This window comes from Pholcus phalangioides, unplaced genomic scaffold (assembly GCF_987345545.1).
Source record: "Pholcus phalangioides strain wild (caught in Gottingen) unplaced genomic scaffold, Ppha-v1.0 ptg000013l_1, whole genome shotgun sequence".
Taxonomy (NCBI): Eukaryota; Metazoa; Arthropoda; class Arachnida; order Araneae; family Pholcidae; genus Pholcus; species Pholcus phalangioides.
In genome coordinates, this window is record NW_028301606.1 from 11,153,071 (window position 1) to 11,178,414 (window position 25,344).

The 25,344-nt window shown below is 36.1% G+C and overlaps 1 protein-coding gene across 2 annotated transcripts in view; it reads left to right on the forward strand.

Annotated features, from left to right (window-relative positions):
- Window positions 1-25,344, forward strand: part of LOC149078595 (integrin beta-PS-like) — a 72,375-nt gene that overhangs the window by 37,480 nt on the left and 9,551 nt on the right. For both annotated transcript variants that reach the window (XM_089240712.1, XM_089240713.1), the window contains exons 9-15: window positions 4,876-5,139; window positions 5,455-5,537; window positions 6,119-6,170; window positions 10,549-10,704; window positions 13,516-13,658; window positions 23,710-23,782; window positions 24,394-24,475. In XM_089240712.1, the coding sequence (XP_089096838.1) occupies window positions 4,876-5,139; window positions 5,455-5,537; window positions 6,119-6,170; window positions 10,549-10,704; window positions 13,516-13,658; window positions 23,710-23,782; window positions 24,394-24,475 (853 nt within the window). The remainder of the gene's footprint in view (window positions 1-4,875; window positions 5,140-5,454; window positions 5,538-6,118; window positions 6,171-10,548; window positions 10,705-13,515; window positions 13,659-23,709; window positions 23,783-24,393; window positions 24,476-25,344) is intronic.

Below are 25,344 nucleotides of genomic sequence, written 5' to 3' on the forward strand. Positions count from 1 at the left end.
AAAATCACGAAATTCAGAATAAATGCAAGAAATAATTTCAGAATTGATGAAAATTCATAATAAATAAAATTAGTCTCAGAATTGATGAAAATTCATGATAAATAAAATTAGTCTCAGAATTGATGAAACTTCAGAATCCCACAATTGAGAAAAGTACAGAGAATTCTAGAATTGAGGATAATTCACAACAAATGAAAGAAATAAATTCAGAATTGCTGAAAATTTTCAGAATCCCGGAATTGAGGAAAATTCAGGATTCCAGAATTCAGGAAAATTTTCAGAATTCCAGAATTTATGAAAGTTTAGAATTTATTGAAACAACTATTCCAGAGACATAGTGGAAATTCAGAATTTACGAAATAAATAATTGCATAATTATTTCTTTCTACAATAAAAAAAATCTAGATGAAAATGCAGATTTACAGAAATGATGAAAGAAATAAATTGTACCGTAAATGCGCCGCCCCCCTCACCAAAACACGGACCCGGTGCGATTGCACCTGTCGCACACCCCTTAAGGGCGGCTCTGGTTCGAAAGGAGAAAAACATACCAGTGTCTGCTCGTCAATTCAGAGGCAAGATATCTCAACACTGCCGCTATACAATACATCAAATCATGCCGAGATAACTTGCAGATACCGCTGAGAAACTTAATAGAGATACAAGATGTACAGAAGACTGGATGTTGTGAAGATATTTATTATTTGAGATGTTAATTTTTTCACCGTCCATTGCACGGTTCCGTTCGGCATATATACGCTCTAGCGAAGGAAAATCTCTATCTCCTCTGTAGCTTAGTGGTCAGAGCACTCGTCCGGCAATCGAGGGACCCGGGTTCGACTCCCGGTAGAAGCAGAGATGAGTTTTTTCCTTCCTTAAAAAATTAACATCTCAAATAATAAATATCTTCACAACATCCAGTCTTCTGTACATCTTGTATTAACAAGTGGAGAGCGACATTCATGTCATATTAATAGAGATAGTTTCAACTGATAACGTTAACGCAACGTTAATAAAATTCAGTTGATGTTTCGCCTTACAGTGTCTACAGTTTATCACTTTTTTTCAAGTGTATTATTGTGTATTACAAGTGTAGTATTTTTGCTATTTTTAAGTGTTTATCAAACAAATTACACTTTTCTTCGTGGTGAAGTAAATGAATATTCCTGCAACTGTATTATTCAACATACTTGAATTGGTTTTTTTATTTTATTGTAAGTATACTAACGGTGCACTTTAAAATATCAGGTTAATTAATTCCATTGTGTACTAAATATATGCATATATGTTTCTTATGCTTTAAGTAGCACTAAAATGACCTACACCAAAAAATTTACATAATATTTATTTCATTTTTTCATAATGCGGTAGATAAAGGGTTAAATTATTTAACAGAAATTCATCTGGATATTTTGACGTTCTTATAATCGTATCAGGACATCACGATTGAAATTTCCCTCGGAAAAATTATTTCTTTTATTTTTAGGGATACCGATGAGGATTGTCTGATAATCTCTAGTTGGATTAGTTACACAAACCATAGGTAAAACTAGCAATACAAATTAGGTATCGATTAATGATACGAAACAAAAAATACAAAATGCAACCGTATAAAAAAAAGTACGATGATGGTAATTACCAGAGTTATTTAGAATCGAGAGAAACGTACAGGATCAAGTTCCTGCCTCCGTAGACATAGACCTTATATAGGGTGAATCTTTTTTTTTTTTTACCAGAACTATCCTGAAAGAGTTATTTTCACTATTACGAAAGGATGGTTCGTGATGTTGTTTTATGTTCATGTTGCATTTCCTGTGGACCCATTCGGGCTGCTCTTTATTTTCCACTGGAGCAGAGGACGAGATTGCGTTGGATAAGATTACACGATGCAGGAATCCAGACAATGGAACCTTTTTCGTCGTCCCTAATGTGAAAGAATTGAACACTCGTCACCGGAAAAAATGACATCCGTTTGGCTTTTCTTGGTTGTTGTTTGTGGATTTTTATTTTTATTTTTGTGCAAACTTATCTGCGGAGGCGTGAAACATTTTCCGATCACCAGTGGTTGAGTCTGGAAATAACGTAGATATAAATTTAGAAATATCTGGCAAAAAATTACTAGAAGCAAACCCAATGCCAATTTATAAAACGTGTATTTTTGCTACTCTGTTGAATGAGAAATATGAAGAGAATGCGCTACTCTGACTGCATACGCTTCATACGAGAAAGTGCGTAGGTCATCCGGAAAGTAATACCCATTTTCAAATAAAGTACTAACTACTTGCAATTTTTTTACAAACCTTTCTATTACATTTTCATGCCTTATGATACTTTTTCTGCATATAGTTTCCATTTGAATTCAAACATTTGTAAATACCAGCATCATATCCTTCTACCGCCATTCCATAAAGAAAAGTTGTGCCCTCTTCTTTGAGGTCTTCATTGTTTTGAAAATGTTTTTCGTTTCTCCCAGACACTCTTTTAAGTTTGAAGAGATGAAAGTGACTTGGGATTAAAAAAGTCTGAACTATATGGAGGATGATCGACAATTTCCCAACGAAACATGTCGAGGAGTTGTTTGGTTTCTCGTCAACGTTAGGGCTAGACGGCAGTCCGTGCCTTCGATTCTGTATCGACTGACGCCGTTTCTTCAGCGATGAACGTACAGATGACTCATCACATCATCGTGCATGTCTTTGGTTTTTCTCATAATTACACTTGGCCGCACACTTTTATAGTTCAGACAACGAGTTCCAGAAACGGCGGCACGCTCAATTTTTTTTAGACATTTTGACCGCTCACCAAAACAACAAAGACTCTCAGAACACGACGTAAACTTGTACATAGAGGACAAACAACTGACTGAAACTGATTGACATTCAGTTGGGCACCTGCTGCCGCTCAAATGTCATGCATGAACAAACAGGTATTACTTTCCGGATGACTCCCGTAGATACAGTCAAACTCGACTGCCAACGGCCATACAATGCTGAATACTGTAAAACTCGATTGCCGCTGTGGTGGTCGAGTGGTCATAGCATGACGAACCCCACCGTCACCACAGTGGTGGTTGGCGGATGTTGGTTTTCTGTGGTTCCCAAATTCGAGGTGGGAATGTGAGCCGATCTCCCTGTTAAAAAGGCTAACCACAGAGAGCAACAGCCCTGCAATGTTACAAATATTCGATCATTACACTTCACTCACAATTTAAAGCATAGATTCACAACACCGTATACGCACTCAGAGACTGTTAAGTATTCACGCTCACACTTCCGGCACAACTCTATCGGTAGTAAATTTCCCATGGCGATAGACTGGAGTTGTGTTCGGTTTAAAAGAAAGTCAAACTCGGTGGCAACGGCCTTGGTTGTAACATCTCAGCTACAACGTCACTAATTGGTAAACACGTTTGATATCCGTACAGAATATTATCAATGAGCCTTGCTTATAATTGATGAAAACGCATCCCGAATACAGTCGAATCCCGTTATAACGAACTCCAAGAGACCGGAAAAATCACTTCGTTAAAACGAAATTTCGTTATAAAAGAATTCCAGGTTTTTGCATTGTTCCTATGCAAACCTATCCGGAGGATTAGAAAAGTGTTCGTTAAAACGAGATTTTCGCTATAACGGTATTCGTTAAAACGGGATTCGACTGTATAACGACATATTTTCGTCACTTTTGCTGTTTCTACCACGCATTCCCAGAAATTCCCAGAATTATAGCTCGTCACTTGGAGTCGATGTTTGCCTGTTTTTGTATATCGTTGCTTGAAGTTGAAAAGAAAGATTTACTTTATCAAATGTTTGACGCTCTAGTTTTCTCAATGGTATGACTGGTATATGAGATATTTTCCAAAAACTTCGCCCGACTTTTTTTTGATGAAAATGTCCTGTTTCCTCGACGAATCTTATTTTAATTCGAAATCTTCACTAAAATATAGGATGATGATAATTCGTATAATTTATAAAACTGTATTACCATAACCATGACTTTGAACATAATAATATATATCTCACATACATACTTTTTCGTTCAAACCTTTTTTCCCTCGTGAAGTACATTTTAAACCACTGCAGACTTGCTAGCACTTCATTTGTCGCCAAGGGTAATTTATACGTAATAATTCGCGATTTTATCGTCAATCGGTAACATTTTTGGCAAAAACTGGCAATGTCACGTTAATTTAGAATTTTGTTTTTGTATTTTTATCACTTATGCGACAGTTAGAAATCCCTGTGCCCGAGTGGCATGGTGGTAAGATGCTCGTCTACTATCGTGAAGGTTGTTGTCAGGGTCCCGGGTTCGAACCCAAGGGAGGATATAGATAAGATATTTTCCCAAACGAACTCGAGGTGACCACCTATAGACAGCACCTTCACTTCCAACCCATCTCACGAATGGCAGTAAATTGCAATATAGCAATATGGCCAGAGTTGGTGTAGTAGTTAGAAATCCCTAACCTGCCCTTCAAAATGCCATATCTTTTGTAATGAAGTAGGTTCTCTTCTCTCCGATTTTCAACAGCTGCAAACGAAGGGGGTATAGGGAAAATTTTTCCATTGCGAAATACGTTTTACAAAATATCTGGGCTTGTCAATGCTAAAATAAGATGCTCTTATAGAGACGAGATATACCGTCATTGTCTCTTAAAGGGTTAAATATTTTAACCCAAATTATAATACAATATAAACTTTTGTATAGTATTTTGACTACATCTGATTACATTTTTCATACTTAAAAAGTCTTGAAAACATTAACCTCTGTTGTAAACGACAAAATTCGTGGAATCTCCGATGTAATTATAACCGAGTTATCGTTATATCTTATTATTATGTTTCCATATGAGAATGGCATTTACATCTGTTCTAGATGGCTGGAATAATCCTACCAAACGATGGAAAATGTCACCTAAACTCCCGAGGATTCTACAAGAAGACAACCGAACTTGATTATCCGTCGCTGAGCCAGCTGAACAGAAAACTCAAGGACCATAACGTCAACTTGATTTTCGCTGTAACCAAGGATCAGGTCGAGCTGTACAGGATACTCAATAGCCGGCTCATCGGTTCAAGTACAGGCAGGTTGGAAACAGACTCTTCTAACGTCGTCCGTCTCATCCGGAAACAGTACGATGTAAATAAATACTGAAAATCTAAAAATAAAAAACTATTTCTCAACCAAAAATATTATTAGGCCGTATTACACTATAAAAGTTTCATAAAATTACATTTATAAAACTTGAAAAATTCAACCAATAAGGCTATCGGTTGCATTTTCTGGAATGCAAGTAGGTACCGTGTTTACGGTACATAAACACGTATTTTGTAATTGATACTTCTCAATAATCAATTGATACTTCTCAATAATCAATTGATACTTCTCAATAATCAATTGACAGCTACTCAATGTCTTAATTTTCGTTGTTAATGTAATTATTTATGCTTCTAGGTTATCACAACTTCAGTGGAGTTGACCGACAATCTCAGTGATAATAGCAATATCAAAGTATCGTATAAATCGAGTTGTCTTGGGTGAGCTACGATTTTTCTCTTTTATTCATCTCCTTTTTTTCATTAGTTTCTGATAATCATCATGCAAAATAAATTGCACGCACGCACGTGTGTGTGTGTGGAGGGCGGGGACTCTTTTCTGACTTTATTATAGACTTTGCTCAACAAAAAACACTCCAATGAGGAGCTGAATAAGCGTAGACAATGTTAATTCTCCATATGTCTTTATTGTCAAGAATGTGTCATTCAATTCATACAAAGATAATACGCACTACTAACGAAATTACTATTCCGTGAATAAAGAGAGCTGCTTGTTTCTCTCGTATTGGGATAGAAAATCATGATGTTATAGGAAGTATTGATAGGGGGAAAAAAAGCTACCATGACTGAATGCTCTCGTTATTAACGTCACGATTCGATTCCATGACAGAAGTGTATCGAGAGAAAAATGTGCTCGTTTCTATGTATTGTCACTATCGATTGCTCTTATACGCTCGCGTATGAAGGCGTGTGAATGACGCGTTACTGTCAAAATGTTATTTACGTAATGGACTCCAATAGTTGTCTCGACGCAGTTTGAACATAAAGAATTGTCTTTACAGGAAGAACAAGCAAAAAACGAACTTGTGTACGGGTCTGAAAGTCGGCACAAACGTAAGTACAAACATATACGCTTATTATTATTATTTTTTTTTTTCAAGCTTATTTCGAAAATAGCCGAAAGTTTCACGAAAAGAAAATCCAAATATTGTTTTGTTATAACATAAAACATAACTTGCTTACGTACGGGAAATGATAAAAAAAAACGATTTTTTTTTTTAAATTTTGACAAAAACAATTTCTTACCGAAACTTATAGAACTTATAGATCTACGTAGTTTCTCCGGTTGAATTCTATATAGAGCAGCGTTTCTCAAACTTTCCGAAGAATGGAGGTGATCCACAGGCAGATTCGATAACTCAATTTTGATTAGATAAAAAAATATTAAATTTAAATTGTGATGTAATGTTGCAGTTGTTATTAATATAATAATATACTTATGAGTTCAGATGAAAAATTACACATATACGTCGAATACATTTCATCGGGGAGAAATACGGGAAATCGTGGTCCGAAGTTATAGGATACCGCTCATAGAGGCGCCATAAATATTATTTTCGAAAAATTTTGCTAATTATTGTTGACATTTTTGAAGAAATTGTGGACAAAATTCCATAAAAAAAAACGTTCATTCTTACAGGGTGACCACACATCATTGAGAAAAATGCCGAAAATTAGGATATATGGAAGAGATGACTTTCTCTGCCTAATAATACTCAAAAAATCATCAACGAATAAGGCAAAAAAAAAAATACCAGGAAATACTAAAAAAAAATTCCTAATGCATTTCGACACGCTATGGTTTTTGTCTTCAGAGGATAAGAGTATCACACTGACCGAGTTTCCCACTTGGATTGAGCCCGCTTGGGCTACATAGGACAAACACGGAGATCCATAAAAACTTGATTGAACATGCTCACTGTGTTAAAAATCAAGAATGTGATATATCGACTATCGCCGCTTACTGCTAGTAAGAGGGCCATAGTTCAATAAGCGAGAGTTTTTCACACAGTCAAATCCACGGCCGATTTAAACTTCTACGAAGGCACATACATCCGGGCCTTCAAAAATAAATTAGTAAACGACAATATAAATCATCGCCACCGATCGCATCGCCATGGCTTAAATTCATTAAGAGCGGGAATTTCAAGAAGATTCGAACAGACCAATCAGATAGCTCCATTTCGCAAGCAGCCAATCATTGTTGTTGCAAAAGACACACGCAGGCGCTTCGCTTCATTCTTGCCACGACGTTTGACTTGAACGTGCATATTGTTTTTTCGTTCCGCTGAGCAACCGAGATTGAAGATTTGGTACTCAATCCAAGTGGGAAACTCGGTCAGCGTGATACTCTTATCCTCTGAAGACGACACCCCACAGCATGTCGAAATGCATTGGGATTTTTTTTTAGTATTTCCTGGTATTTGCCTTATTCGTTGATGATTTTTTGAGAATTGGATATATCAGATACGGTAAAATACGAGACATGGCCAACGTCGCCAAAAACATTGCTATAAGTCAGCTGTTATTGCTGAAAAATTACTAATGGAAGGCAAATTAAAGGCTACTGGAAATCGTTTTGAATTGCTAGTGAACTAGAACACGGAAAAACGTTGAGAACGTGATAAATATTGGCAATGAATATTCACAGTTATAGCCATAATTATCATATCATTTATGGTGAAAACTATTCAATTTTACAACCTGAGGATCACAAATTGAAACAACTTTCGTCCAAAAAAACTGGACAATTATATGTAAACCGGACAAAAGCATAAACTGCCAAAACTAAAAAGAATGTGTCCTGTAAAATAGTCATATGGTCACTTTACTCATGTTGTAAGTCATTTTTCTGTCGAATTGTTTCAGACATTTCACTAGTATTTAGGTTTAGAGAGGTTGAGAAACGATGCTATAGAAGAAAAGTTTGAAAATATTCACTTTGCAAACAATTGTTTATATGTTGCATTTGAAGAATATAGCAATTTAAATGATGAAATATATAAAATCATTTAAAAAATGTAAACGATTGTTAATAATAATATCAATCTGATCTCTTCAGTAATAAACAATGTATGATGTGCATACTTTTTATGGGGGGAGGGTTGAGTATCTTATGTTTGATTGTATTTGTGTTTTTTTTATCTGATTAAATCTCAATTTCAAATAAGCAATTGAAAATTATGATTACTGATATCAATTTCACAAGGTACGGAAATAGTAAATTACAATTTATGTACCCAAGTATGAATGCTCTATTGCCGATTGGTCTACTGCAGCGTTTCTCAACCTATGGTCGGCGGACGATGGCATAGGGGATCCGCAGGCAGACTTGAAAATTTGATTCTAACGGAACGAAAAATTATTCAATTGTGGCAATTGATATTAGTAACATATATGCGGAGTTCAAGTAAAAATTACAAGTACCTTCATAATTAGGTTCGACATACCTCATCGAGTCAAATGCGGGAAATTGCTATCTTAAATACGGGATATCACTAAATATAGACAAAAAATTGACAAATTTGCTAATTACTACTACAATTGCTAAAGGGCTGCTGCAAATCGCTGTAAACAAAAATGTATTTCACGAAAAAAAATCAAATGTATGACCTCGTGGCCATATTTTATTGAGAAAAATACGCCGGAACTGCGATCTCAAACATGGAATAAATACGGCACATCGCCAATTATCGCCGAAAACGTTGCCACTAGTCGTCAAAATCACCAATTGTTCTTGAACTACCGGAAATAACAATGAGTCTGACAAACATGTGATATGAACATTTTACAGCCAAAATAATTATAATATAATTTATGAGTTGTTGTGAAATGTCGCTTTTTCCCGATTTTATTAAATATTACAAATAAGTATCGTTGAAAAAAACGGGACACAAATACATAAAAAATAGTTGGAATGACCAAAAATACGGAAATATCCTGTAACACGGAACGCAAGCGGCCAGACGAATTATTTCAGACATTTTACTGGTTCCTGGGTTCAGAAAGTTTGAGACACGCTGGTCATTGTCAAGTATACGCAAATTAATTACTCCCGAACAGACGTGTGATCCCTTTGGAAAATATAGGAACGTAATATGTATTTTGTATCGGTGTAAACTGTATTGTATTTATTTAAAATTTCAATGTGAAATCAAAAATTTCAAAAAATATATGTATAATATATCTGGATGGGCGTGCGGGTTATGGTTGTTTGTTCTTTCTGGCGTTTTTATTACATACAAATGTATAGATGATGCACGAGTAATATTCAACAGCAGCCACATCTGAAACGTGATTTGATGTACTGAAAGCAACTGACGATTCTCATATTTTCTCAAACCATTGATTCTGCCCTCGTAACACTTCCCATTCACTCCCAGGAATCATCGGTTATAAGAGAAGAGTCTGTTGTTTGCAGCAACCTTTGCAACAATAGCTACCATCATCATCATCGTCATCATCGGTAAAATAACACTGAGTTTCTCTCAACGCGAGTAACTCACATCAATCCCGATAGTGACAGACCATGTGAACGAACCGCTCCCGCGCAACAACTGTTATCATTCTGGCTTCTGGAACATACACCCTCGAGATAATGATGCAGTTCTGTTCTGTGTAAGGGTATAGACAGATAGTGAATTTTCTGTAAAGCTTCGAGGCAAATGTTTTCCCGAAATCCTTATGCTGAGGGTACCGTTCGCATCTCGGATTGTTGGGTAGATAGAAATTCCACACCTAATGGCATTGTCCCCGTACCAGTAATAACAAACTTCCACAGTATCAGTATTTAGACAAAACAGCCCCACCATATATATACACGTTAAACAATAATCTTCACAGTCGACGCAGATACGTTTAGTTCCAAAATGTGTGATCGGGGTTTAATTTTCACGATTTAATTCGCGTAAATTTACATATTGCGTATTAACTTCCATTAAAATCCACGGACACGTATTTCTCGTAAATTCCCATTAGATACCTAGAAATGTGGTGGGCATGTTTAGTATTCCTGCTCTGCGTCTTAATCATAATTGAAACCGTCAAACGCGTTTCTGGTCTCTCTATTTACACTTAAGTAAAGGTTTATGAAAATTTCTGATGTTCCTCGATACGCTTTCAAGTTCAATTTCAATTATCCGAGTAACACTTCAAACGACGTAGGCGTTAAAGATTTTGAGTAATTACTGGGTACAGCGTCAAATATTCGGATTCAAACTTACTTCCAAAATTAGATGTCACCATAATCTAAGTTGATAATGCATTTCGGCATGTTTTCACCGACAGTATTGGATTTTGATTTGAACACGAGCTTCGCATTATCGAGACGAAAATAGATTCTAATCAATTATCGTATCGTAATCGTAGCTAAATTTATAGAATTAGAAAATATTATTCTTTCTGCTTAACGAATGTCTTATTTTTTGGATAGGTGTCATTTGATGTCACGGTGGAGGTTTTTTTCTGTCCTGCAAACCGTTTAGAATGGAATAAGACTTTTGAGATTTATCCAGTCGGATTGAATGAATACCTAACGGTACATCTGGAACTGATTTGCGAATGTGACTGCGAAAAGCCCTGGAAAGAGGTAATTACGAAACAGTTAATCTCCTACATGTAACATTATACTTCGTTTTCCCACGTCATGTCTGAGAAGTCATAAAAAACATGATCAAAACATTTGGATGGGCTATGCCATCTACACGGCTACGTGAATGGACGTGAACGTGTCTTTTGAACATCTTCTTCAAGATTTCAACAAGGAGGAGGAAATTTTGCCAAATTGAATTTTATTTTATTGAATTTGCTATAAAAATTTTATTTTTTATGTTACTCTGTAAATATTATTTCACGCGCTGCTAGATTTCTTGGGGTTTTTTTTTTCCTTTTTTGCATTGAATTTGATCGGGTCCATTTAACTAAACCATTCTCGAAGTTAGGTAGCTGTAGCTCTTTCTCTGTTCGGAAATTATTTAAATCTTTATCTGCCGAAGGTACTTGAAAGTACCACGTTAGATAATGTGTTTTGTACTAACTACAACAACATCACGAAGTTATGCGATAGGTGGTAGCTTCGGCAACCACGTGAGTCGAATTCGCGTAAGTGGGAGGTAGTTTTGTTCCATAGGAATGCGTATAAATATTAATTAATTTGGACCAAATTTTTGAGAGAACGCCTGTCTATTTGTTTTTTACTACGACTGTAATGCTATGGTATTCTATGGTTTCATAAAATCTAACTTGCGTTTGGACTGCAATACGGTCCAGTAAAAAAGGCCTTCCCCAACCCTGAAATCTGTGCAAATAAAAGTCATGTGTTAAACTGAATAGAATAAATGAGAAACACCGAAATAAATGAGCTGCTCGTGTATGGAGGCAAGATAAATTGATTAGTGGCTGAATCCTACTAATCAATTTACTTTTGTTGCTTTTGTTGAAAGCTGCTCTATGTTACTTACTATTTAATAAAATTTCCGGCCAATCCATCCTTTGGGAACACTTCGATATCAGTCTGAGAGGTGTGAAGTGGGGGTGTGTCTGGTCCTTCAATATATGTAGGCAAGAAAATAGGAGCAACGAGTTGAAATTAATTGAAAATTACACACCAGGTACATTGTCATCAAAAGAGCATCACACTTGGAAAAACTATATGTCAAACTGGCGTTCGAATTCAGGTATGAAATTGTGAAATCCTTTTTGTGTGTGTGTGAAAAATGCAGGTATCACAAACAAACCTTGGGGTTCTATTTCTAAACCTTGCAAAGTTTTCATCTTTACATACTGTAGCCTGCCAGAAACAAGAGTGGTTTTATCAGTTACCTCGTTTGATCGAATAAAAAAATTCTTTACAGAATTATAACTTGGTAATCTCCACTGCTTTAGCAATAATCCCGTGAATACGATTGAATTTCAGAAATGTGAATTTTTCACAGAAAATCGCGTAACTCGGGAGAGTGTAAGTCGAGGAATTACTGAAATTGTTTTATTTATATTTTTATCTTTAATTTGAACTAAAATGACCTAATATATAATTTACATGATTTTTATTATTAGAGTCGAGATTATACAGTATGCACTAGAAAGTGGTGAGAAAAAAACATGCTCTAAATATGGTCTAAAGATATACAAGTATGCAACTTAAAAATGCCTAAAAACCCATTTAAAAAGCAAAAATATGCACCAAAAGAATTGAAAAGTTAAAAGGTCCAAAATGTGCACCAAAAATAAGAAAATATGTATTAAAAAATTGTCATACAAAAAAAAAGCAGATGTGTTTTTAAAATGCATATTTCCTGTTTCTTACCGCATATTTCATTTACAAAAAAGTATCCCCCACATATGCATATACTGCATAACAAATAACTTCTACATATGTTTTTAAGAAAATTTTGATTTCTAGTTGGTCGTGGCTGCTCAGTAACGAAATGCCAGTAACAGTAGAATTTCGATGCTATTTCTAAAAAAGATTTAACACTTTTGAAACTATTTCTAGAAATAGCGTTACGATGAAACAGTTGATACTTGGAAAATATCGCAAAAAAATTCAGGTTAAGTTAATTATTTGAATTAAGCAGCTAATTTAGTCAGCCAATTAACTAAATTAAGCAACTAATTTAGTTAACTAATTATCTAAATTTCACCTGCGGGAAATTATCAACCTATATTATGAGCTATATTCATTAAAAAAATTATTTTTAAAAAAAGTGATTGAGCTTTAATAAACCTTTAAAAAATATGTACTTACATTGAGAATTCTTTGGTTTTATGCATTTATATGCATTAATTCTAAAAAAGTCAAAAAGTTTTGCATATTTTTGGCTTTTTTGGCATATTTTGTAATACTCGGCGCTACCCGGGTTTTCCATCAATTACTGGGAGGATTGAAAAAGCCACAAACCCTTATAAAGGAATAAACTATTGTACATATAATACTGGCAGCATTAAAGAAGTGACAAACCATTGTGAAAGGTATATGCATGTCTGAAACGTATTACCAGGGAACCACAGTAATCGAAGTAAACATTTCGAAAATAATTGTTGAGGTACAGGAACCATTGTTGTCCGATAGTTTTTTTTTACCCATTTCGGGTATTTTTTCTTCTCCGAGAAACTTTTAAACCAGCCTATCATTCAATCCGGGTCCTGTTTGTTATACATGCAAAAATTTGCGATGATCGGTCTAAAATTGTAGATTTGCATAGAGAACATACACACACCAGGCAGACAAAAAATCAATTTTATATATAAACATAATTTTCTTCTTATTCTATTTTTCATAATAATTTGGTAGAAAAAGGATTAAAAAGAAAAAAAAAGTCTTTCTAATATAAAAAAACCATGTTTTAAGAGACATTTTTTTTTTCTCCCTTCGAAAATTGATTATTATTTTACTTCCAAGGAGAAATTAAGTCCAAAGTGTAGCAACGGTAATGGTACGTTCGAATGCGGAATCTGCAGTTGCTACGGCAGTAAGTACGGAAAAGACTGTGAATGCGATTCTATGGACAGCGACCCTTTCGTAGAAGACTCCGGATGTTTCCAGTAAGTAGTTCATATATAAAGCCCGTTAAAAAAATTATTTTTCTCTCTTGTAATTTAATTTTGCGTGAAATCAATTTTTATTTGTTGTCGATCAAAAGATGCCTGACATATGAGTGCAGTATTCATTAATATGCAGTCGAACTTGGTGAATTTGAAGCTCACGGAGAGAGAGACAGCAAAATAAGAGTTTGAATTATCTGAAATTCAAAAATCATCCAATTCATGAATATGCAGTATACCTATACTTTCACAAAAAATCAAAAACTAAATAAATATGAAAGTTTATTGAATTCTATCACTTAATTGTTCCCTCGTTGTTGTAACTAGTTTTTGTATAACGAAAACTATTTTCTATTTGTTTTCTTTTGAATGCTTTTGAACTTCGTACAAAATCTTGAAGGTGATTTATAGGGAATGAACGATGCGATTCCGAGCTAACAAGCCTATGAACCTCATGAACATCTCGAAAAGTGTTATAAGCTACATTAGTATTCCAATATAAACTAAAAATATTGCTAGGTGGAGACATGAATCTCCAAAACACTTTACTAGACAATTAACTGCGATTTTAGCACTCCAGCTTTTTTGAACATCACGGCCTGTCTAGAGAAGTTGATTATAATAACTCACGCATATACAAACTCTTTCGTAGTTCCTGAGTTCTATGGTTTGCTAGTGATCTTGTAAAACACTACCCGCAGCGGGAAGACAAAAGCTAGTGCAGTGTTTCTCAATCTTTCTGAGAACAAGGACCAGTAAAATGTCTGAAACAATTTGACGGACCACTTGTGTCCCGTATTATGGTACATTAATGTAATTTTCGGTTGTTATAATTTTTTTATAAATTTTTTTCCGTTTATTCAACGATATTTATTTCAATTTGTAATATTTATCAAGTCGTGAATACACACACACAGCGTTTTCATAATACAAATTATATTATAATACATGGCAAAAATTATAAATAATTATCTCACATATTTGTCAGGTTTAACTTTTTGTCCACGATATTTTTGGAATTTTATTTACGATTGGTGATTGTGTACTACTTCTGACCATGTTTTTGATGACAATTGGTGATGTCCCGTATTTTACGGATTATTATTTAAGACCCCAATTAACCGAATTTTATTTTTCTCAATGAAATATGGTCATCAGATCATTTGATTATTTTTTCGTGAAATACATTTTTATTTACTGCGATTTGTGGCGGACCTTCATTTCTACCGGATATGTATTATATGTATACATATATATTATAACGGATCTTTCATTTCGTTATACCGGAATTGCACAATACATTGTTGCTACGTAAATTGATTTGAAGGATTTGGAAAGTTTTCGTTACAACGAGATTTTCGCTCTTACGATATCCGTTACAACGGAGTCCGACTGTAATGCTGTTTTTGACTTTTTCAAGTCACAGTGACCCTCTATCATATGTTGGCAGACATGCTGCTGTGAATTCCAAACATTTCACTCTGCTCTCAGCCTGCAATTTATAAACTACACAAAGAAAAATTTTAGGCGCCAGTTTTTTATTCACCATGGCCACCTGCTCCTAGGATTTGTCCAGCCCTGATTTAAAGCAATAAATTGAAATTTTTTGTAAAATTTAGTGTTATCTCATATTTTAGGATCGCAAATTTCCCGCATTCCCCTCGATGATATATGGTGGACCTAAGTGTGAAAGTATAATTTTATTTGAAACCATATGGGTATTACTAATATCAATTACAATGGGTGAATAATTTTATCAATTCTGTCTGCGGATTATTTGTTTAAAGATACAAAAACTACAGACAAAAGCCCAGTTAGTTTGCATATATGAACACAAGATAAAGATAAAAACATATGTATACATGAAATAAAAATAAGATGAAAATTTAAAAATATGCATCATCATTATTACTGCATCTTTAGAAATTGGTACAATGGAGAATTTTCAAAACATTAGAACGATATGGAGGAACATAAAAAAGATTACTGCATTTAAGATTGACTCATGGGCAATAAAAAGTAATGAGGTTAAGAATATCAGGTACTATCAAAGTGAAAACTTTTTACAAAAACCTAGTAAGGGCCCTGAGATGGCGAGTTTCAAGCGAATCATAACTGAAACGATGAGCGAAGTATTTCGTTTGATAAGTAATGATTGATGTTTCTTAAAATAGACATAGCGTAAACTCCTGTTTTGAACAAGTTCAATTTTAACTATATTAAATAAGCAATGCGGATTCCAAATGATTCTACAGTATTCCAAAATAGATCGAACATAGGAATTGAAAAGCAACAAGATAGTTTCAACATTGTGAAAAAGCCTAATATTACGAATTATAAAACCAAGACTTCTGAATGCTTTAGACACAATATAATTAATATGTTGGTCAAACGAAAAAGAACTGCGAAATATTACATCTAAATCTTTCACACAATCAACCCTTTAAGTAATTGACCATCAATACTGTAATCATATATATAAGTGGAGAATGCCTCCTACTATAGGTAATAACTTTACACTTATCAATGTTTAAATATCTCTGGTCAGCGGACCATAGATTGAGAAACTCTGAGCTAGTGTCTGATACTGATAACGAAAACATTGCTTTTTATGAGAAAGAGCTTTTAAATATCCCTTTTTAAAGCCAAAAAAAAAAAAATAGAGATTTTTTTTTACTGTAATTTTTTAATTTAAGGCCACATATATTAGATAGGGAAACACAGTTCTTGCCAGAAATTTATTGTTTGGAAAAAAGGATACGGTAAAAAAGGCAAGAAATATCTTTTCGGAAGAAAGTTATAGAAGATTATTTAATGGTGATCCCACCAAACAGATAATATGACCGTCTTGTGTGTCAGTGTGGATCTGGCGACCTTTTTCGCCCTCGCACCGGGCAATTTCCAGCCTGATTGTCGAGGGGGAATTTCCATAGTAGAAACGGTATTCACTTACTGTGGCACTTACAGTGGACTCTGCTAAGACAGAATTTATGGCGGATGCAGCCTTGAAAGGTTGGATTTTCAGTGGAACCAAATGATGTGACGAATTTTAGATCTTTTAACTTGCATTTTACATGTCCCGTGTTACACCTTAATGTTGCAAACAACGAAGAACATTTTGCGTACTACTACTGCTACTAGAACACACTTTAACATTTCCAAAACGATTTTTAAACGCGACTACTGCAGCTCGTCTGGAGGCCTATCATTTCTGGCAAGAACTTTGTTCCCCACCTAATATTATATTCTAAATGGGAGGGGGGGGGATCAGTAAACTATGGAATAAAGAAAAAGACGGCTGAAAGTTAGCCAGGAATTCTGAGGAAAAAGGCATTTTTGAAATGGCATATCTAAATCCCCCTTCCAATCATCTAAGATGTCAGGGAAAATTTCGAATTGAATAAGTAATTTCTACATTGAATTGAATAAGAAAATCAAGGGGAATTCCTAAAATTCGAATTATCTAAAAATTCAAATTGTTCAAAAGTTCAAATTATCCAAGTTCGCTTGTAGTAATATTGATTGCAACTTATAAGGGTGTTCCACAAAAGGTCTTCCTGATTTTAAAATCGAATTACTCGGAAACGGGGATCGATAGAAGAATAAAACAAGTGGTGTCTTTATTTTGAAAGCCATAAAAATTTGATACAGGGGTTTCGAAATTGAAGCCGATAGGTGGCGCTCCACACTTAAGTTGCTGCACGGATTCCGAGAAATAGACTATCACATAACAATTGATTCAAAATTTACACTTTCGAAGGCAGCACAGGGACAGCGCAAACGCTCGCTATTCAACGGTACGTTACTGTTTTGGACCAGTTTGTCACCTGGGTTGGAGGATCAACGAGACACTCCGTAGTTCATGCAAGATGGGGCCCAAACACACCGTCCCACAAAGAATTTTGCCTTTCTTAAAGAACACTTCGGGAATGGACTCTCATTCCATTGAACTATTCTACATTCATTGGAACAGGCATGAACTGGCATACATACTCACCTGATTTTACACCCTGCGACCATAGGTGCCGGAATATGGTTTACGGAAAATTCACCGCCAACAATTCACCGACAACAATTCACCGCCCTGCAATTCACCGCTAGGAAAATTCACCGACCAACAATTCACCGCCATGCAATTCACCGCTAGGAAAATTCACCGACCAACAATTCACCGCCATGCAATTCACCACTAGGAAAATTCACCGACCAACAATTCACCGCTAGGAAAATTCACCGACCAACAATTCACTGCCGTGCAATTCACCGACGACAGTTTGATGCGAGTCAGTTAGCGAGGGAATGAGCGATTGAGTTACTGAGTGAGTGAGTGACCCAGTGAGTGAATGAGTGACCGAGTAAGTGATTCAGTGAGCGAGTGGGTTACTGATTCAATGAGCGAGTAAGTCAGTCCGTGAGTGAGTGAGCGATCTAGTGAGGGAGTGATCTATTGAGTGAGTAAGTGCCATGTCCTAAAGATATGGCGGAAAGTTTAAATAATGACTTTATGGGAAGAAATTCAGATGATACGGATTCGGGTTGCTGTATTTTTTAAATATATGACATCCATATTTATTGTGGGCATCTTTTTCTCAGCCACCTCGCTGGGCATTTTACCTGTTGTGGCCTTGTATTTGTATAAATTACAAATTGCTGTTGCCCAATACAAGATAGTACTTATAGACTCATTGAGAAGAGATTTTTCCAAATTCAACCCCCTAAGGGGGGTTTCAAAAGTTATATGGAGCAATCAGCACTGAGCCGAAGTCGCTTAAGCCATAAATATGAAATTTAGTTAGTATTATATTTTATAATGTACATACACACTAAGACAGGATTTCTGAAAGTTCATCACCCATGGGGGGGGGGGGGGGGTTATGAGGTGAGAGTAATTTTGAGATGGCAAAATCCACGCGAGCGAAGCCGCGGACAACAACTCGTAATAAAATATAATGCTTACTAAATTTTATATTTATGGCTTCAGGGATTTCGGCTCGGTGATGATTACTCCATATAACCTTTGAACCCCCCCCCCCCCCCATGGATTTTGACATTTGACTTACAGTCTTAGACTTAAAACGAACATTCGATTATGTTGATTTAAATATTCTAACAAATAAAAACACTTCTCAGCAGGCAAATGAGGTAATGTACTATATTGGTTTAAAACATATTACTACAATAGGAAACAAGCTGCCATAATAAATGGTAAAATCAGCACATTTGAAATATAATGAAAAGAGTCCCACAAGGATCGGCCCTTGGGTCATAATTATTTCTAGTTTATATTAATGATTTATGTAAAATTAAGTAGAACGGTAAAATAATTTCATTCGCAGATGACACAAGCCTATATGTTGAAGACGGGGGTGGATTTACAGCTCGCTATTGGTAGGGGTGATTTTACAAATCTTTAAAAATCTAGTCTAAGCATCGGTGACCACATGTCCTGCATTTTGTCTCGTATTTTCCGAGACAGTCCGGTTTTTCTGTTTTTTCTTCTCCATCCAGACTTTTTGAAAAATGTCACGGTTTTACTCGTTTATAGTCGAAGTTTTCTTGAATTTGTTGTTTAATTTTTTGTTGCAATATTACCATATAGAAGTTCCGAAAATTTCATAAAATATCGCGTTTCGTTTGAGGGGAAATCTAAGGAGGACACCTACATACAGCAGTGGATTGAAATTGGTTGTTGATGATGCCACACCTATTAAAACAGTATTAAAACATAGTATATTAAAACATAGTATTTTAAATACAGTTAAACTCGGTTATAACGACATCGAAGATTTCGCGGGATTTCGACGTTATAACCGAGTCTGGCTGTATTGCTTTTAGAATATTGTTCTAGAGCTCTTTTATTTATTTTCTAACATTTACCGGTGATTATGTATGATCCCCACCTCATATTAGTTCGCTACGACGCAGTTCGTTTTGTAGAGGCCATATAATTATGTCCTACTACTGATGCTGGAAAACAAATTAATGGAATAAAGTGAACATAAAGATAAGTTTAATTTTCTCAATCAGCAAAACTGGTAAAAGAAAGCCATAGCCTCATATTGTTTAAAGTTATATGCGTGAGTTCAAAAATCGTATGAAATTATCTCGTTTTAAACATCCAATTCTTAGACATAAAACCTCTTGGGTGACAAATAACATTTTCGAAAACTGAAACTCACGGAACCACAGCTTCAAAAAACGATATAAAAAATGGCATTCTTTTTGGGCAATGTTAGAGGAGTATTTTAGAAGGATAATTTTCACACAGTTTTCATTACATACATATTTAATTGGTAATTTTCAATCAAAACCTACAACATTTAATTAGTAATATCTGACATAATTTTCATTCAAAACATACAGTATTTATTTAACAATTTTCGACATGATTTTCTTCCTTACATATTTATAATTAAAGGGTTCCAATCTACTAATCTAGAAAAGCAGATAACACGCAAATGTAAGAAAAAACGGGAGAAAAATATTCATTTCTCACAAATATTGATATCATAATTAAAATGATACATTATACAAATACAACAAATACAACGCCACAACAGGCAAATTGCCCAACGAGGTGGCTGACTTAAGAACATCATGGATCCCCGAGCCCCTACCTACTACTGCTACACCACACATGCACCCCCCCCCCCCCGCGGAACCCCCCAACGAATCGGCACATGCGGGAATGTGCGTGTAGTACAACCTGACGTAAAGTTTGTTTCTGTGTAATGCTTGTTATGTGTAGTGCTGCCATCTGCCCCCGGTTTTACTAACTATGAGTGAAGCTTATGAGCTATACCTCTCAAACAGTCTTTAATGTCACATCCTTGATGATACTTATCAACTAAATTCTTTAATCTCTGCGCAGAGTCCCGGTATTTCTTTCTCCTAATCAATGTGATGGTTTTGTCCACTCACAATTTGCTCCATCCGAACTTCATTCAAACTCTGTTCTCTTTTTATGGCACCGATGAACTTCCGTATATCTGGGTGGTGAGCAGATAATTGCTGTTGGAACGCTCGATGCCATCCTTCTATAGAATTGTTGGTATTAGGGAAATCGTTACGCGTTCCTTGAAAGCAGTTCCAAATGTCGATGTCAAAGCGCGGCTGACGACGAAGAGGACGCCCGATACAAGTGTCTTCAAATCTACACTTCATCATAAATACGTTTTCGGAACAATCGGATTTTTTAATCATTTGTGACACTACTAGGTTAAAAACTAACTAACTAACCAATTCACTCACTCCCTCACTCACTTACTGACCATTCACTCACTCCCTCACTTACCAATTCACTCACTCCCTCACTTACCAATTCACTCACTCCCTCACTTACCAATTCACTCACTCCCTCACTTACCAATTCACTCACTCCCTCACTTACCAATTCACTCACTCCCTCACTTACCAATTCACTCACTCCCTCACTTACCAATTCACTCACTCCCTCACTCACTAACCAATTTACTCACTCGCTCAATCACTGACTCGATCAATCACACTCACTCGGTCACTCAGTCACTACTGGGTCACTCACTCACCCGCTCAATCACTGACTCGATCAATCACACTCACTCGGTCACTCAGTCACTACTGGGTCACTCACTCACCCGCTCAATCACTGACTCGATCAATCACTTCCTTACTCGGTCACTCACTCACTCACTGGGGCACTCACTCACTCGGTCACTCAGTCACTCACTGGGTCACTCACTCACTCACTGGGGCACTCACTCACTGGGGCACTCACTCACTCGGTCACTCAGTCACTAACTGGGTCACTCACTCACTCGGTCACTCAGTCACTCACTAGGCCACTCACTCACTCGGTCACTCACTCACTCACTGGGTCACTCAATCACTTACTTACTCAGTCACTCACTTACTCAGTCACTCACTCCCTCACTGGATCACTCACTCACTCGGTCGCTCAATCACTGACTCGGTCACTGGATCAATCACTCGGTCACTGGATCAATCACTCGGTCACTCAATCACTTACTCACTCGTTCACTCAATCACTTACTCACTCGGTCACTCAGTCACTCACTGGGTCACTCACTCACTCAGTAACTCAATCGCTCACTCCCTCGCATTGAACTGTTGTCGGTGAATTACTAGTCGGTGAATTTTCCTAGCGGTGAATTTTCCTAGCGGTGAATTGTTGGTCGGTGAATTTTCCGGCGGTGAATTGTTGTCGATGAATTGCTGGCGGTGAATTTTCCGGACACGCCGGAATATAGGGGGCTGAGGCTATTTGAGTTCTCCCCCCCCCCCCAATAGTTTTTGAAGAAAAAAAATGCAATGCACTTTTCCTCTCATGCGTATATACGGGACGACCAGTTCAGTGTTCTCGTCATGTCGGCGCCTCTGACTGCAATTACTTTGTGTGGGACAAATTGAAAGACATTTTTTTCCGGAACAATCCTGAACGAGCTTCAAGATTTCATCTGTGGGGCATGTGCGTCTTGAGACATTACAGAGAATGACAAAATTCCATTCTTCGTTTGCACCGTCTCGGTGCACATTTTGAATCGATTGTGATGTGATTATAATGACTGTTTGAATGCGACAGTTTATAGCAAAGGCCTTCAACCCATGGGCCAATGTGGTCCCTCCCAGCTTTTTCCTGTGGCCCGCCAACAAATTTCAAGAAATAGCCTACTTTACATAGAAAAACGAATAAATTCCAAAAAAAAAAAAAAATAAAATAAATCGTTAAAGATCTCTGGCCAATGAAATCTGCAGTATTTAGAGCTGTGTGAGATACTTTCCAGATTCGGTAGCGTGCATTTGATATATTAAATGGCGTAAATAAATCTCGGAGAACCTCCAGCCAAAACAGTTTTTAAAGCGTGTTTTAATTTTGGCTACATATTTCGAAAGGCCAAATTTGGCATCCAAATATTATTCTCATTGACTACATAATTGGAAGATATACTAAAACAAACACCTTAGTGAAAGAAATAATTTTAGAATTATTAAAAAAAATAATTTCATAATTTATGAAAATCCTATAATTTATGAAGAAAAAGATACAGAATTATACTGAAAGAAATAATTTCGGAATTGTAAAATGTAATTTTGGAATTATGTGCAGAGTGATTTCAGAATTTTTAAAAGTAACAATTTTCAGGAGAAAATTAATAATTTTTTGAAAGAAACAATTTCATAACTAACGAAAAATTTAAAATGAATGGAAAAATAATTTCAGGTTTGTCAGGTGAATTTCAGATTTGATAAAATAAATGAATAAATAATCAATAATGAATGAATTTATTCATGAAAATAATTAATTAATTTATGAAAGGAAATTAATTGAAAATAAGTAAAAATTCAAATTTAATGAAATAAATAAATTCAGAGTGAATAAGAGAATATGTCAATAAATGTGAAAAATTCTGTCTAATAACCGACAGAGGTGCCGACATGAAGAAAACATAGGGGGGGGGGGGGGGAACTGAAAGTTGCTAGTCTTCCCGTATATACGGGACTCAAGCGCGTACGTAGTAGAGGGAAGGTGCATTGCATCATAGGCGGAGATAGACTTGAAAGTCTGAGGGGTAGGGGGCAGGATGGTGATGATGTCAATTCATATATACACATATACATTAGATCAGTCGACTCCACCTTTGACGCTGCATTGCCCCCACCCATGCATTGCATTGTTTTTCAGAAATTATTGGGAGACAGCCCCCTTACAAAAAATTATTGGGGGGGGGGGGGTCTCAAAGTGCCTGTCCGATAACCGAGAACAAAGGGGTAAGATTTGGTGGCCTGCAGGCTTCATCGAGAGCTTAATTTGGCCCGCAACATCTGAAAGATTGAAGATCCCTGGTTCACAGCCTATTTTTCAGACTCCGTAATTCCACTTCATCGTACAGCTCCACCTGTCAGCAACTAATACTTATATATATATTGTTCTATCGATCGAAGTTCCCGAGTTATTTCGTTTTGAAATCAAGGGTTTTTTTTTTGTGGGGCACCCTGTATCTTTATGCTACAAATATTTCACACTGATTCCATGAATGTCTTTTTCCGAAAGGGGAAATGATACGAGACCTTGTTCTGATATGGGAGTTTGCAGGTGTGGAAAATGCCACTGCAACAAGCGACCTGTGAGTTCGTATTACATTATTTTATTCTTTTTCGTGCACAAAATGAAAATCGAATCGTATTTACTTTAGAGAAATCGTTTCTTCGTTCATTTAATCATTGACGAAAAATTGAGTTGGAGAACTCAAAACATTTTAAAGGTTTCTACAGTTGATGCTCTGACTGCGACACAACTGTGTAGAAAGTAGTAACGGGACTGAAGCCAACCGTGTAGATAAGTGGTGCTATGGGGTATTCAAAAAACATCACGGCATCTGAAAGATTCATAAGAAATAATATAACATGGTAAAGTCTCCTGTTGTCTAGAAAATACGGATTTTCACAAGAAATGGGGGAAATACTCATTCTATCTGAATGATTTTTACGAGAAAATAAAGTTTTAACAATCAATAATTGTTGTTGCACTCAACGGAATTGAATAAATAATAAATTCAGTAAACACACTGATCTGAAATTTAACGTAAAGCAAATCGTCATTGACTAGAGGATGGTAAATAATACGTATCAGATGTATTTCTTTAGAATTTACGATAGTCTATAGAGCTGATATATTTATTTTTTATTGTTGAAATCTTTTAATAATTTTAATGTGTATATATTCCCCCCCTCCCAGAAATCTGGAGAAGTGATCTACGGAAAGTTTTGCGAATGTGACAATTTCAGTTGCGATAAGAAAAATGGGATGTTCTGCAATGGTGAGAAAACATATTTTAAATAAATATGGTGGTGATTTTTTTTTTTTTGGTGTCGGGGGGGTTCACCACTTCAAAAAATTCTAATAATCGCAAGTTTCTCTCTATCCATCAATCGTTTCCCTTACAACGGCGAGATATCTCGTCCTAGAGTAGTTCGGGAAATACGTGAGAGAACTTTCACTCTATTTTTCCCTCTCATCATCGCGAAGTTCTGTTGGAACCCTTATGAACAGAATACGATTTTTTTTTTTAATTTCTACCTTAGCACTTTATTTTGAAGTGAAACTTTTGTAGCGCGACGTAAGAGTGAAAGTTTGTGAGGGAAAGATAAACCATCACAAAAAAGTGAAACGCTTTCTGTTTCCTCAAAACCCGTTCCGTAGAATAACTGATTTTGTGATCATTTCCGCTAAGCAGATGGGTTGTGGTGGTGGGGATGTCAATATACACACACACACACACTCGGTCGAGTAAGAAAATAAAGTGAGCGCGGGGAATGGTTTGGACGGTTTGTTGACAAAGACAGTTTATTACCTTCCCCTACCCCCCCCCCGCCCCACATGAAAATATATTTGGCCATCGCATGAAAGTATTGTGACGTCACAGTGCCAGCTCCTAATTGGCTGAGCTGTCATAACGCTGTACATCCAGAGCGCACTTCACTTTTTTATTTTTCTTTCTTACTATTCACTACGGTACTGGACCCCTGCACTAGACTTCAGTCCCGAGAAAAGAAACCGCACCCTCCAAGATTTAAAGCCAACCATAACTATTGCCAGAAATTTTTAGCGAACAAATCTGCCATACATGGAATTTACTATGGGATTATTACGGTATTTAATTAAATTTAAAATATCTGAATTCAATTT